The sequence below is a fragment of the Ambystoma mexicanum genome, chromosome 4p, assembly GCF_040938575.1.
Source record: "Ambystoma mexicanum isolate Mex_15411 chromosome 4p, UKY_AmexF1_1, whole genome shotgun sequence".
Lineage (NCBI taxonomy): Eukaryota > Metazoa > Chordata > Amphibia > Caudata > Ambystomatidae > Ambystoma > Ambystoma mexicanum.
In genome coordinates, this window is record NC_090927.1 from 1,246,645,846 (window position 1) to 1,246,661,939 (window position 16,094).

Genomic DNA, 16,094 nt, shown 5'->3' on the forward strand with positions numbered 1-16,094 from the left:
CCAAGGAATCCATCTGGGGAACAGACCAGTGCGCTCCTGCAGTGACAAAAAGGCTGCAGAAAGAACCCCTTCCTTTGGAGCGTAGGATCTGGCTCTGGAATGTCAAGCAAAGCCATCATATCCAGCACCCAGTCATGAAATGCTCTGATAGGGCGGGGCTGTTCATCGCTGTCCTGGTCCACTTGGCCCTCATTCAGTGAAGTGGGAGCAGGAGACGGATCCGCTGCACGTGGCGCCTCAGGTCTTAAAGTGTTGTCTAGCGGTGCACCCAATGTTTTTTCTATTGGGGACAGCGGAGGAAGTGATGGAGGAGGTCCAGCAGGTAGAGGTGGAGGAGGTGGCACCACCGGGGCCTGCGAAGGAACAGCCGGGGCAGAAGGCAGCACAGAAGGTTCAGGATACATTTCCTTGAAAAGACCCTTAAAGTACGTCCTCATCGGATCACAGTGCACGAGCGTCTGAAATTTCCCAAAAAACGCAGCCTCAGACGAAGGTCTAGGCGCCGAAGTGGGCAGAGGCCGCTCGGAAGGGGCATAGCCCATGAACGCAATGAGGATGGTTGCCAGGAAGGTCTTGCACCGGCTGGGTCCACATATATCAGGGGTGCAGAAGCAGGAGGGAGCGAGACTATGAGGCAGCAGTGCCCGAGCGCGCCAATCCACTCAAGGGTAAAATGGGTTTTTGTTATCGACACAGTGTGGAAAAAACTGCTCAGCCCCAAAAGGAATCCCCCCAGCACCAGTCGGAGCAAAGGTTTGGGAAAGAGGAGTAGATGAAAGGGCCACCCTGGACCTTGGAGGTAGGGCAACCATTTTGTCGACACCTGAGGTGAACTGCACCACAGCCAAAGGTGAGGATACAGTCTCCTCAGGTGAGTCAGTGGGTCTTATGTGACATTTTAGCCTTGAAACAAGGATCCTCGGCCGAGCCGGTACTGGCAGGTCTAGGGTGTTTACTTGGCATCGCAGGAACTGCCTCAAAATTAGCCTCCAATGGAGGAACCTCGGCAGAGCCGATACTCAAAGTCCTGAGGTGCATGACTGCCTTCTTTTCCCCCTCGATAGAGATTGTACCACCACAACCCGGAGCGTGGACTTTTGAAGAATGTACCTCACTGACAGGACTCTCAAAGAAAAGAGGATCCCTCAACTCTGCTGGTACTGGATTTAGCCCCAAGAAGGGGAAGCTCGGGATGGAACCGGGGACATATAGCGCCCTCAAGTGGGGCCTCGAGACGTAACTCGGTGTGGAAAGTTCTAGAAATGGAGACCTCAGGGCGTACCCTAGTATCAGTGAGGAAGGCTCCAGAAATCGAGACCTCAGGGCAAACCCCGGTATCCAGAGCCACAGAAGAGGTGGGATGAACTTTAGCCCCCAAACAGGGAACATCGGAACAATGTCCGGTTTTGGCAGGCCCTCTGCAGTAACCCTCGGGAGGAACCTCAGGTGTGCCCATTAGGCCCCTTCCGGGACACCTCAGGGATGCCCCTGGTAACAGAGCTACTAAAGCCCCTGCCGGTCCTGGAAGACCCCTGGGCGCCCTAAAAAGTAAAGAACTTACCGGGCGTTGTTTCTTCTCGTCGATGAAGAGCTGAAAATGCGGTGGAAGAACGTGTTGAAACAACTCCTCCCACTGAACAAGATGAGGCTGGAGTGCCCGGACGTAGAGGGAATCGTAATAAAAACATGAGACCCGACGATGTTCAGGGCCTAGACACTCCAGGCAAAGAGTGGGAATCCTCCGTCGCGAAACAACATTCGAATGAAGAACAGGAAACGAATCCCAGACGCTCTGGCATAGACAGAGGACTAGATGACTGTGGAACTGGAGCAGGAAGGAAAGAAAAAGGGAATAAAAGAAAAAATTCCCAGTGATGCTAGTGCACCCAGCCCAGACCGTGTGGAAGGGGGTGATGCGCGGGGCGGAGCTCCCGAAGGACGGAATGTCCTACAAGTATGGAGGAAAATGGACAGGATGTAGGAGTATATTGGCTTCAGCTGGGTTGAATATTAGACTATGCAGGACCATTTATTCTGGATGGTAGAGATGAGGTCAATGATGCAGGTCCTGGAAGAAGAGGTCAGGTGAGGGGAAGATGTGTTATCTGAATCAAAGTTATCAAAGAAAAACTGAGATGAGATCATCAAGAGGGGTGGCTATGTAATGAAAAAGAGGTTTGCCTAGACCTACCTTCTGGGGTCCATAGCAATGAGGAACATATCAAATAATCAATAAAATAGAAGACTTGCAGGGAGCATGAGTGTTACACATTTGTTTTGCAAGATGTGTTTATTTACCCGTAACATGGTTTTGACATATTCAGCGAATACTGCCCAATAGAGCTTATTTCCCCGAAATGTGCGTCGCATAAAGAAAGCTCCAGACATCCGCAGAAGCTCACCAACCATTTTCATTCCTAGGAAATCTAGAAAGCACAACAAAAACACAAGATTTTAAATCAAGTCTCAGGAAGCGTGTACATAACACACACTCCCAAGTCCTTCAAAGGTTTACACTGACATTACAGCAAATCACAAATTATTTATTCAGGAACAAATACAAATGCTTCTTTTCAGCAACATAACAATGGTGTTCGGAGCACAGATACACAAAGTGGATATACAATATGTGAAACAGGTTACATGGAGACAAAATGAGTACTGTGAAAATGAAATGAATAACGTTTTTTTAATGAAAACCAAAAGAAAGGAATATCAATCCTTAAAATGATTTGAAGCACATCTCAAGAGGATAATATTTCTTTATCCTCAGATCTCTGGAAGTACAAAGCAGAAATAAGGAGCTTTGGGATGGGAATGCTCAATGCTTAAACAGAGAGCATAGACTTGCCAGTGAAACTTATTAATTCTCCGGAAGGCTCAAAATGTCAATTTTCCAAGCATATTTTGTATTCAATGTATTGGTGAAATGTTATGCACATGGACCAAGAAGTTAGTAGTACAGCTTTTGGCTTAGTAATACAAAAATCAAATCCATGTCGGCCAGAAATCAAATAAAAAGCAGAGCCTGACCGGTGCATCACTTTTGTTAATGGTCACCAAAGGAGCAAATCACATTGTAGACATGAGCAAGGCACCCAATACAAGTAAAATCCAACTGCTCCAAAGCATATGGTCCCACAATTAATTTGCACACAAAAAAAAAGTAGCTTTGGGCGGACCCTGATTGAGGTAGAGCCAATTCAATGTACAATCTCTGAAATCAACTAGCAATGTTGTTATGTTGTTATGCCAGCTGTGAGAAACCAGAAGGGGTCTCACCCGATAGTCCTTAGGGATCTGTCATCCAGGTGGCCAGGACATGGCCATCGCTTTTAGATCCAGTTCCTGAGGGTGGACCAGTGCGGCAGGATCACCTGGATGCGGGGTCTTCGGGGAGTGGGACACCTGAGGGCGAGACGCGGTATCCTTCTCTTCCCCTTTTCCCCATCCTACCCAGTAGGATATATGGAAACTCTACCCCACCCCCCCCCCTTTTCCTGCACCAACACTTTCACACGGACAGCCCCCTCTGGGAGAAAACAGACTCACACCAAAGCCGTGTAGCCGACATGTCCCACTACTATGGTCAGGCAAGGTCCGGGAATTAGTGGTAACCATTCACCCGACTTCCATCAAACGTCCCCACATGGATAAAAAGTGGAGCACAAGAGCACTCTCTGAGCAAGGCAAAGCACACGAAGGAACAGCAGTTTCAAGACGGCACCTGAATGATGGAAGAAAGACTGAAAACCACAAGATACTGTTACTTTCTAGACACCTACGGATTCCAGAGCATAAGGCCAAGAAAGCAGACAGACGAATCCTGTACTGTGCGTGGGAGGTACCCGGGGCCCTCATGCATGACTGATCTAGTAGGAGAGAAGCAGCAGCGGCCGTGGTATCATCCTTGGCTCCAAAATCAAAGCAAGATCAACACAGCCGGTGAGTTGGGTTTCCCCTGCAAGACCGGTCTGTGTTGAAGTCAAGGTTGCAAGCAGCAACATTCTATACAAAGAGCAAGGATCAAAATTGCTTCACGCATGTGATGAGACACGAGGACAGCCTAACGGCTGATGGATGTTTGAGCTGTAGCTAAGGAGATACAATATTCGTGACAGAGTGGTCCGGCACCGCAAATGTGCTCAATCAAACGCCTCTGTAGAAGTGGCAGAAACTAAAGTAAAAGATAAAGAATATGTATTTGTATGAATCAAAGTGGTCCTTCGACGGTTTACGCAAAACCCATTACACAATCGAAAGTCTTTGTTTTTTGATAGAAGGGTATTGAGCCCGAACGAAGGGGATCTGTGGTCCGCACCTGAATGAGGGAGACCAATCGTGAACATTGTGCTAAATTGATCTGAGCCCGAACAAGGGGGATCCGTGGTCCGAGTGTGAACGAGGGAGACCAATTGCAAACCTGTAAATGTGAAAATCCTGATAAGAAAGGAACTTTGGTGTTTTTTTGTTACGTCAGGCCCTCAGCAATAAGAGACTGTCATTGGGATAGAGACTTTGGCAGACGGCACTGATAACTATTCTTTGCACCGTTTGTTGTGGCCAAGAAGCCAGAGTGTGTGTGAGGCTCCAACGCGCCACCTTGTCCCGTGCTGAAAACATGGGGAAGGGAAGCCAACTGCTCAACTATCCTGACATATTTCTTGATCACTTTTCTTTTGCTTACATTGTTGTCGCAAACATTTTGTATTTAGAAGTAAGGATTGGCTATAGGTTTATTAGTATAGGCCCGTTTATTTTGACAGAGTTATTATTATTTGATGATCGTTGCTTGCTCCCATTTTTTTAGGATTAGATAGGCATTCAACCAACACATTGAAGTTCAATAAACACCCTTGAACTGTGATCATTTGTGTCTGTCTTCACTATTTAATACCATACCTTCCCTACACTGCCCAAAGATCGTTTTTTTCTGGAATTAACAAATTAGACAGCAGTTTTGTTTTTTTGAGCATTTCCAGACCTTTGTACATCAATATCAGGGTACGGTCATCAGGTCCCATGAAAATGTTCATCAAAATTATTACGTCAGAGATGCCTTGTATCAGAGTTTAATATTGTAGAGTATATACAGGATTGTAGATTCTTTGTAGCATTTCAGAATCTTCCCATGGCACAACCACAATAAGGGAGCTGTTCCTCTGTAATGGAACAAACGTTACATAAAATAATATCAAATCAATATTAACTCAGATTCCTCAAAGATCCTGCTGGCACTTCTTTATTGAAACAAATATTAATTTAGGACATCTGATATACCTATACATTTTAATGGCTGCAATGGGCTTGCCTGGCCCTAACCTGCACGAGCCCTCTAAAGGTAACAATATTGTTTCATACTATCCTTCTGTGAATTAGCTTACAATGTGCATCTGTTTCTCTAATATGCACCAAGTTCCAACACTTACTGTTTCCAACGTATACCCATTCTTCTTTGAATTAGTTCACACTGTTCTTCTGTTTCTCTAATGTACACGTATTTCAAACACAATGCAAAATGCCAATTTGATCTGCCCAAAGAAATTTCCCCTCCTACATATGCATCATATTCCCTACATATTTTTCTTATCAAAAACACTCCAAACTGTACAAATACTATTAAAACATTGTTCATACCGTACATGTGTTTCCAACCAATTTAAAGACTCAATATGCTTTATCCAACCCCCCCGCTAAAAGTTCCATCACCTAGAATTTAGCCAACATGTGTTTCGCTTAGGAGGTTACAGCTCTGTGTGGCCTCTAGTCAGCTTCTTGGAAGATAATGATGCATTACATTGCACACTTGCTTATCCTTATTATCAAAACCAGCAAAGCCCAACATCATTACTCAATGGGGAAAATAGAAAAGGAAAGGAAAAAAGGAAGAAAACCATTAGAACCGTGATCAATCAATTTCAAAGCTTCATTTATGCAATTTCAATCCCAATCGTCTCCAATTATTTACTCCCAGGAAATTATAAAATCTGACCTAACAATACAATTGCATATTGGTCTGTACCCCAATTATGGATTCCAAGAGGGACAACTGACAGTCCTTGATGGCAGAATACTCCAATTCAATTCCTGAATAGAATCCGTCCCTTACTCCTTTTGATAAGTTCTATTAAATGAACGTTTGCTACCTGCCAGCTTGTCTGCCCCTTCTTACTCAAATCAAATGCCTGTCATTGTAAATCCTGTTTTGCAACTGTAATGGATGGCTTCTCAATCTACAGTGAATGTGAACAGAATCATAAACCGGTATATCTGTTCTCAATTGCAAATGGTATATCATAGCTACAACATTTTATGAATGTCAACCTGTCTTACCTATTAAACTTGTTCCATATCCTTTTTCAAGTTATTATGATTGATTATATGTTCATTATGTGAGACTCACAACTTTGCTTCGTTTTCTCAGTATTTGCCATTTTACTGTACACAAAATTATAAAATAAGCCCCAACTAAACCTACTCTACGAGGGGAGTCCCTGCCTATTCTATGGTCTGTGGGAAAACCTCCTAGCATTCACAAAACGAACCCTCACACAAAACAACAAACTTTCAAAGTAACATGAAAACAACATCTTTATTTAAAGCAACAGAAAAACAGCATACATTAAAGGTTACCAAAAACCCAGTGTCTTGGATGACTTCTAGTGATGCTGGGCAGATCCTGCTCACCCAGAAATGCCCCAAAGCCACTTTCCTCCATGAAACAGAAAGTCTTAACCAAAGTCTTGAAAAAGTTCCAAAGAAACTAATGTTCACACACATAAAAAATTAAAAATCCACTGGCAAAGGTATCTTCATTGCTTGATGAAAAGATCCTCCTTTTACAGTTCCACAAAGAAAATAATAGCACCAATGGAGTTTCCTGGACAACTTTCTTCCCGTAAAAAACAGGTCAAGTTGAAGATAAAAGAACCACTTCTAATTGAATCAACTTCTCTACTTTTCAATTTCTGCTGTGTCTTTTGTACACAGTTTGTCAGGCTGCTTCTACTTAAGGTTTGCTATTGCTTCAGCAACGTCCTTCTACTTTACAACTGTGAAAGAGGCCACCTGCTCACAGTCGGCATCAGCTTCTACTTCCTCAAGCTAGTACATTTCTGGCAAAAATTATTGACAACCATATTTCTACTGCTGCTTCTACAACTTCTGATTCAGATGAATTTGCTGTTACAACTGCAACTTCAATATTAGGCACATTCCACAAGACCTCTTCTACCTCTACAGGTTGGCAAGGCACTCTTCCCTCTTGGATGACAAGAAAGGGTAGCCTCTTTGCCAGTCTGCAGCTACCATAAAATCAGCTTCTAGCTCTTAGACTACTTCTTCTCCTTTCAAATAGTCTCAGCCACGCAGATTTAAAAACAGTTTCTTTTAATAAGTACCCAACTCCCTTCGCCAGCTTCATAAACCTCTTTCCTCCAATAGTTATCCCCCAAAGCGGTTGTGCCACTCTTCCAGCTTTGGATGATCTTGTTACATTTAAGTTAAAGGACTCTTGGATAACAATAACTTCAACAACTTCAGAACGCTGGAGTATAGTTCGCAATTGAGCGGGCTTCGCTTTTATAGAGTTCACTGTATGGACTTAGATAGTACTTGTTCTGGCTTCAGCTTCACCCAAGTCTACGACTTCTGCTTTAGCCTTTACTATGTTGCAAGATGTCAACTTCTCACTGAAAACAAAATGAGGCACATGCGATTTTGTTTCACTCATAAAATACCACTTGAAAGGGAGACGAGTTACCACTTTACGGTCAGCATTCAGCCTCAAGGTATCAGGAAACATTGTCTCTCACACGGTCTCTGCTTGCAACACTTTGGGAAAGTCCATTTTACTTCAATTGAGCTACCGGCAACGTTCTCTGTATTAACAGGAGCCATGCAACCACTCAGCAACAAGATAATTCTGTTAGGGAAAAGAAAGGCTTTCGATACGCGCAAGCGTTTTACATAAGCATGTGTTAAGTTTCCCTCATATAGCCTTCCCACTTCAGCTGTTAACTTCTACTCTCTTTTCTGACTCCTAATTACAACGTTTGAGGGCTGATGCAGCTTCCCCGCTTGATTCTTTCTCCTGCTACTGCTACGTGAACTCTTGATATCCACACCCCTCTGCTGCACAGGTGTCTCAGATCCAGCCTCATCCAGGGAGAGCCTCCTACTCTCTAGTTTCCCTTGCCTAGCTTCTGCACGCAGGCCTTAGGAGAATGCACAATTTCAGCTCTGTGTTTACACATAAATGAGGCGCACCTGGAAAGCCTGTGTTGGTTGCAGTCACTTCCAGTGCTGCCACAGCCACATAGGGTTTGTGAGCATGGGACCAACTCCGAGCCGGCAGGTGAAATCTGCCCTTCCTCTACTCCCACGTCCCTTCTGTGGTCACACTTCCTTGTGACCTGCAAGCTTCATGCTCTGCTGCTCTGCTGCTTCTGCTGACCTTCCAGCTCCAGCCTCAGCTTATTTCTGCTGCTCCTCCTTGCTGAAGTCTTTTATGCCCTTCAGGTGGGCTAATTGGTTTCAAGAACAGGCCCTTAGGCCTACTTGCCTGACCTAGCCAAAAGCATAAATTGCCTGCCTGACATGGACTCTTGTATGCCTCTTCAGCCCTCCTCTTCTTCACAGTCCATAAGGGATTCTGAGACATGTAGTTTATCTTGGGAAAATTACATTTCTCTAATCCTTTAATATGTTTTAAGATGGATTTTCTTCCCTTGATATTATTAAGAGAAACAAAATAAGATTTATCCCCTTTAGAGACCGAAACGTTAGGAAAGGATACATGTTCATTGCTCTTTTTGGAATACCTTTGATATTGTGGGTGTCATGGGAATTTAGGGGTATAAAAGATTGGTTCCTTGGGTTCAACACAAAGTGGAATCACTCCTTCAGATTTTATCTTTTCACCCCGAGTTGGATATCGGGATGTCCCAACATGGCAATAAGCCAAATTGCTCCTCTAAGTCTGGATCAACCATATTCCTCTTCAATGAAAAATACTGTTTCACCCTGCACAATCTCCCCACGTCCCTGGGCCTGGTCTCCACCCAGGTGATCCTCTCGTAGTACACCACCCCCAGGATTGGGATCAGGAAACATATGCCCTCTCCTGGCCCCCTGCAAGGAGACTCTAGGCATGCTTTTAGTGGGAGATCTGCAGGATTCTCCACAATACTTTCCATGTTTCCATTTCTGAAAACCAACCAAAAAGATTTCTGTACTAATCTATCATCCAAATGCTTGCATCCCATTCTGAAAATATTCCCTTTAACTTAATTTTCTGGTTCATACCTCTTTTGTCAGTGTTCACCTCGTGTGACGATACACACATTGTCGTGGCGCTCTCACTTCAAAGAGCGCCATTTTGAACTACTCATTTATAACCTACTCAATTATCATAGAAAGAGGATTATTGGTCATACACAACCCATTCTCTTTTAAACCTGCTTAATGATCATAGACAAAGGACCAATTGTCATATCCATTTATTTATTGAGTATTTGTAATGCACCTGCACAGCAGAATTGTGTTTCAAGGCGCACCAAGACAAGGTAGGGGGGGAGGTACAGGGAAGAATACAAAAAGAATGATGTTCCTACTAGCTCTAGGGACATTGGGCGTAAAAATAAGGATGCAAAAGAGAGGAGGAGGAGGGAGAGTGTGTAGGTTGGGGAGAGACCGAGACAGACAATGTTCCTACTAAGTCGTGAGACAATTCGCAGGGTGGTAGTGCAATAAAACAGAAAGAGGAGAGAGGGAGGGAGGGGAAGAGCAGGATGGAGAGGAAGGTGGACATTTTCAAGGGAACAGAGGAAGGGCACAAGTGAATGGGTTAAAGCTCAGCACAAGCAGCAAATGGAGAAATTACATTAGAGTGGGAGCAATAGGGGGAAGGAACACCCTATGGCGCAAGGGGCTACAACAGTATGCAGCTAGAGGGAAAATGCAACTTTGAAGAGTCTCTCAACATGATGCAGGGGGCTAAAATCACTATGCAGGAGCAGATAGGTAAAACTAGTAAAAGGTAAGGTAATGCAGAGTCTGGCCGGAACCACGGATCATGGTACGGGGGCAACATCCAGTACACATATCAAGGACAAAATAAAAGGTAGAAGTACAGTCTAGTAGCCATGTCTTGCAGAACATAATTCTGTTAGTGGCTCAGAAGATAAAATCAGACTGGAGTCCAGGTGCAGAAGCAATCTGTAGTTGTCTAATTTAAAGTTAGTGGCATATTCGGCAAAGGATCTGATAAAGTGCGTTCCAAGAGCAGTAAACGATGCAGCAGCGTCACATGTGAGGATAGGGAGTACTGTAGGTTAATCCAGAGAATGATGAAAAACTGGTAGCAGTCAAACAAGGGAGAGAACCAGCGGGAACAGGATTCAGCCTTCCTTTCCGTAACATGCAACGTGGCACATCAGCGAAGCGCCACATCGGGTGGCGTGCCAAGGATAAAGCCGGTTGCAGCGGGATCATCAGAGTAGAGAGGAAAAGAGAATCACGTTGAGCTGCTGAAAGCCTGGACAGGAGAACAGGACTTTTATGTGGGGCTGCACTGGCTACGCCATCCGGCTCGATCCTACAAGCTGAGAAAAGGTGCTTCCCAGCCAATGGCAATGCTAGGCAGGAGCAGGATGGGAAGCAAATTTAGCTTCAAAGAGGTTGGATGGGGGCGGCTGTGTTGGTATGGCGCTCCAGCCTGCACACACTGCTGCAAATGAAGTGCGGCAGGGATGGAAGAGATGAGAAATCATAAACATCACATATTTGAACCAATTGGAGAATGGATATGACAATTGATATGACAATTGGTCCTTTATCTATGACCATTGTGGTAAGTCAGAAGAAGGAGTCAGACAAAGGTTTGGCATTTCAACGCAAGGTTTTTAGGACTTCCCTCATCTACCTCTTGGTTCTTGCAACCAGGGAGATAACTCCTGTAATGTCTTTGGCATTTTCCACACACCTTCAGATGGAGACTGGTCCCGTAGCAATCTCTGTCCTTAATATCTCCATTGCAGTTATTGTAACAAGCGAGATTACTCCCGAGGCACTCTTCACAGCTTTCTTCTAACAATTGTGAAGAGGGAGATTACTTCTGAGATACTCTTTACTCTTCCCCAAACCTCTACTGGTTCTCCTGTGCATCCGGTTGCCTTCTTTCTGGTGGAGGTACGCCACCAGTTCTCCCCAAGGTGTTGGTCTCACACTCTCTTGAGCAACACTTTCCGCGTTTCTTTCGCCACCTCCCACTGTACTGCGCTGGCTGTGCTGGCTTCTTGGCCTTTTGGTGTAAGCGTTGTTGAAGGACCACCGGGACCACCTCTCCAGCGTCACGCCACATCGGCTTCTCTCCAGTTTCTGCTTAGGTTGGGTATCCGTTTGACTACAGAGTTCTCTGCTGACTGCCGGGTGTCCTCTTGACCAAAGACCAGATTCTTCTGCTCACTTCGTCTTTCCCATGTGTGAATCTCCCGGGGCAGACAGGCTTCACGCAGGGTCTCTCTTTCGCCGTGTCCCTCTTTCTTTTTATGTCCTGCATATGGGTCCTCCCCAGCGTGGTGCCCTAGTCCTTTGTTGCGGTCAATGGCGCATTCTTCATGCTTCCTCTTCTCAGTACCGTTTTAACTTCTAACAGGAGTAGTTTAAATCACTCCTTCAATCTTACTCTTCTCGGTACTTTTGGGAGATGACTTATCACTCTGTATGTTCCTCCTCATCTTGGTAGTATTTAGGCTTAAATGACGAAAGGAGGGAATAATGCAGCAACAAACGGTAGTGCTTACAGGCTGGTTTTTGGAGGACCTGAATGATTTCTTGGGCTCAAAGGTGAGGGGGTTAGGAAGTTCCATCACGGAACAGGAATTCTTGTCCAAAGAGGGGAGTCTCTCCCTGTGAGGTCACGCATTTTGCTATCCCTAGGGGGATTGTTGTGGAGCGGGATCACCTCCCTAGCCTCAAAGCAAAGGAAAGGGCTTCCATCTGGGGAGAAGAGAAGAAGAGATCCCGTAAATCGTTAAGCAGGTTTCAAAGAGGATGGGAATGTGCATGACCAATGCTCATTTCCTGGCTCTTTGCTAAATACTCTTTCTCTGGTGCAACTTGCACTTGAACTAGCAGATTACCTGGTTGAGTATTCTATTGTTTTGGTGACCGTTACAGAGACTTGGCTTCACGATGCAGCTACTCACTCTCTTATCCTGGCAACTCCCACTGGATAGAATTCTCTGAGGGCATTCTGAGTCTCAGCAAGAGGTGGTGGGGTTGCTGTATTTTATAAGGAATCTCTCAAACTGCATCTTTCAAACACATTTGCCCTGGATAATTGTGAATCCCTACTGATAAAACTCACGTTAAATGAAACAAACATTAGTTATCTAGTGTTATCATCCTCCATCTAAAATGCCCTTTTTTGAGGAGCAATTTCTTTCCCTTTGTCATAAAACCTTTAAACCTACCTCCCAGGTTGTGGTTCTTGGTGATTTTAATATTTGGGCTGCCATCCTCATGACATTGATGCATCTTCCTTACTTAATTCTCTTGATAGGTTGGGTCTAAAACAGAAAGTCCTTGTTGCCATCCATCATGAGGATAACACTTTGGATTGGGTGCTTACTCACCACATTGTGACTTCCCATCTAGAAGTAACCCCATGTTCCTGGTCCAAACATCATATTGTGTCCTTTTCGCTCAATCTCCCAGGGTGCAACATCTCAGTGTCCTCCCCTATGGAAAGCTTGAAGATGACTAAGAACTTTAGCAAGGTTACCCCTAAAGTTTTAGGATAGCCTTGGATCAGACAATACACTCTTTCCCATAATTATCACACACCTTCGTTCTTGCTTTGTATATTTAAACCTAATTGACACCACATCACTTAGCAGGCCAGAAATTCAGGCTCTTTGCCACAATCAAATAATTAACATTACAACCGCGTACACGTCATCACGTTGACGTTCCATTATTTAATACTGTCCCAACATGGTGGGCGTAATCGAAAGATTACTGTCCCAAGGCGACAACATTATCGAGACCTGACACAGCTTCTAAGGTAAGACATGCTTCGCCTGATCCTTGTACCAGCAGTTACTTCGCCAGAAACTGACTGTACAGTCACTTGCCGCAATGATATATTATTTAACACATTTCTACCATTAAATAGCCTTTTGTGCACACTATCGCGTGTCCACCTCGATCGTCCGAAAAGACTAGAACATTGTTAAATCGGCACTTCATGAGAACATCATACTCTCACAATATGGCTTTCACAGCCGTTTTTGCAATCCGGCACTGCATAAGACCACCAGGCTCTTCTAATATGGCTTTCACTTCCTTTTTCCCAATCCCTGTTGGGGCACTTTTGTATTAAAGGTTCAGAACATGAGGTTGCATGGATGGCTTCCCACCAATTAGCACAGGGCTTTTATCCCTCGGAAACCACCTCTCAACTGAATCCACTTGAATCACGAAGCACATATGGCTGTCGCTCAATAATTTACCAAGATTCTCGGCCCAGTGTCACACGAGGGTCAGACAATTTCATATGGCATATTCAACGCCTCCTAAATTATTGCAATGGCCCTCAGACTTCTCGCCTGATTTTTGAGAGATATATAGCAATCACTATCCCTTACCAACCAGAATCACCATAGAGAATGCTATCACTGATTAACGATCACTCCAGTCTAATTAGGACACCAGTTTTTACATTTTTCACAGAATACTTGCTCTGAATCACCAAACAGGACCTAAATAACCTTAAGGATCCTTAGATTTGGATGCCACTTTCTGGACTAGTTATGGCATCTACATCTGGTTCAATAGGTTAACATGTATCTATTCTAGCACCACAATACTCCCTTTATAACTAGGTTCTCAAACTTCTCTTTTTACAGACCTGTTTCCTCACAAGAGAATTAACAGAACCTAAACTCAAAATACCTACTGCACAGACCACACACACCCCTATTGAGAATACAGAGTAAGCACATTCTCCCATGCTTTTTGGTGCCACTGGCACAACACGCAATGGGGTCATTGGGCACTTCAGAATGTAACTATCATGACGCAAATTCTTTCTCTTTTCTATCCCAGGTCTTTCCCATTTTTCGCTCATCATAAGATAAACCCTATCATGGGGGGTGTATACATTTGATTTCCATGTATGGTAACATTCCAATGTCATTACGGGTATGATTATTGCTAAATCTGATGTATTTGTATTGTGTGTTGGGACACATGGTTATCCCAACCCGTCCCAACATATTTAATGTTGGCACTTGTCACCATCGATTCACAAATCATTTATTTGGGCAAAGTTAATGGATCGTGGGCCCTAGGTTGGATCTGGGCTCTAGTATTGGTGGTTCTTCAGGGTTTGTTTGGTTGCAAGATCACAGGTTAGTGTTGAGGCATGGCCCATACCTCATTGGTTTGGTAGAGAAAGGGGGTTATTAACACCCCCTTTCTCATCATTCATTTATTTGGGACTCACTAATTGGGTGGTGTAATTATGACAATGTGTATGTACATAATGGTGCTTAAAGCTTTGAAAAAGTTCCAGGAGGGTTGAAACGCGTGCTAGCTGGAACTTTCATTAAAATAACCCTTAACAACAACTATTACACAAGGTCAATCCTTTGACAATGTATACAAATTCTGTTTGTGATCACAACAACCCAGTGCCACTGAACAGGGCTCTAACCCAGTTCTACATTCCCAATTGGGGATGGAAGGCCACTGTCTCCCTTGAACCCCATCACAGGCAGCAAGGTACCTGCACTAGCTCTATTGATCAGCACAGTGAACTACACATTCTAGCACCCTACCCATCTCCTCACCCCCTTAAAGAATAGATTAACAACAGAGACAAGGAAGAAGTGAGGAGCAGTGATGATTACTCCCAATAAAGTTAAATGTCAACATTGCCTCAGAAACAATGCAACCGAGACAAGAAGGATGCGAGGAGTGATGATGATCATTCCCCACAAGAACAAGGAGTAGCAGCCTAGTAGTTGGGAAAAGATCATTGGCCCGACATGGTTCAAAACCATGCTGTGAAGAAGCAAATTGAGTTCTCCAGGTCACGGCATTGCAAGGTACCGGCAGCAGCACAGGTGTCCAGACATCTATGAGGTGCAAGAAGGCAGCCCGGCGAGCAATGCACATTGGAGAAGCTTGCAGGATGCCGAATGGAGCGTGAGGAAGCAAGGCCTACTTCATGAGGGCTGCAGAGGCTGTGACGCCATCCAGAGTGCAGGCGCTTACCGAAGACAGCAGCAGGGGGAGCTGCGAGAGCCGGAAAAACAACTTACTTGGAGTTGTGTACGCAAAGAAGCAATACACAGAAAGCCAGGGAGCACAGGGAAAGGGTTTGTACGCCGTAGCACTGTCAGGCAGTTTTTGGAAAGACCAAGGAGGGAAACAAGAGAGAGAGACATTGTATGTTGAACCATGATGAAAAGGGCTATTGAATTTTTGTAAAACAAGCTGAATTAACAGATGAAAAGTACCAATTAGACATTAATGATAATATGAGCAAATGAGAAGTACCAATACGCACTGTTAAAAATAAGCAAGCGTTTGAAAGGAAATTCCCACAAGTCCTGGGAGGAGAGTATACCAGGCAAAGTCAATTGTTTGAAATGAGATGCACCCAAGTACCCCAGGAGTGGTTTGCAGTATCCAAAGGAGAAAGTTATCCTTTTGAACTTTAAGAAACGTGATAATTCTTGGTTTGAACTTTTTGGTATTGATAAAAGGAGCCTAGGGAAGGGAACCATCCACTGAACTATGAACATTGGCCATTTGGAACTTTTTAGTTTGGATTTATACCTTGTGTGTTGGATTGCAACATTTGCGTGTGAGGGCCAGAATAGATTTTGGACACAGGACGTATTCTTACTGTCCATGTCTTACTCCTGGCTCTTCAAAGTGCCTTAAGGAGGCCTCCATTGGAAAGACCCTCCGGTCCAGCGATCTACACTATCTATGCACTCCTAGGTAACAGAGATTTGGTGGAACCAGTTTTGACTACCTGGCCCCTCAGATTTTAAATGTGCTCCTTTTGTCAATTA

General features: G+C 44.4%; 1 protein-coding gene across 2 annotated transcripts in view; it reads right to left on the reverse strand.

Moving 5' to 3' along the window:
- Positions 1–16,094, reverse strand: part of GNPAT (glyceronephosphate O-acyltransferase) — a 796,967-nt gene that overhangs the window by 493,890 nt on the left and 286,983 nt on the right. For both annotated transcript variants that reach the window (XM_069606907.1, XM_069606908.1), the window contains exon 5: positions 2,299–2,426. In XM_069606907.1, coding sequence (XP_069463008.1) covers positions 2,299–2,426 — 128 coding nt within the window. The remainder of the gene's footprint in view (positions 1–2,298; positions 2,427–16,094) is intronic.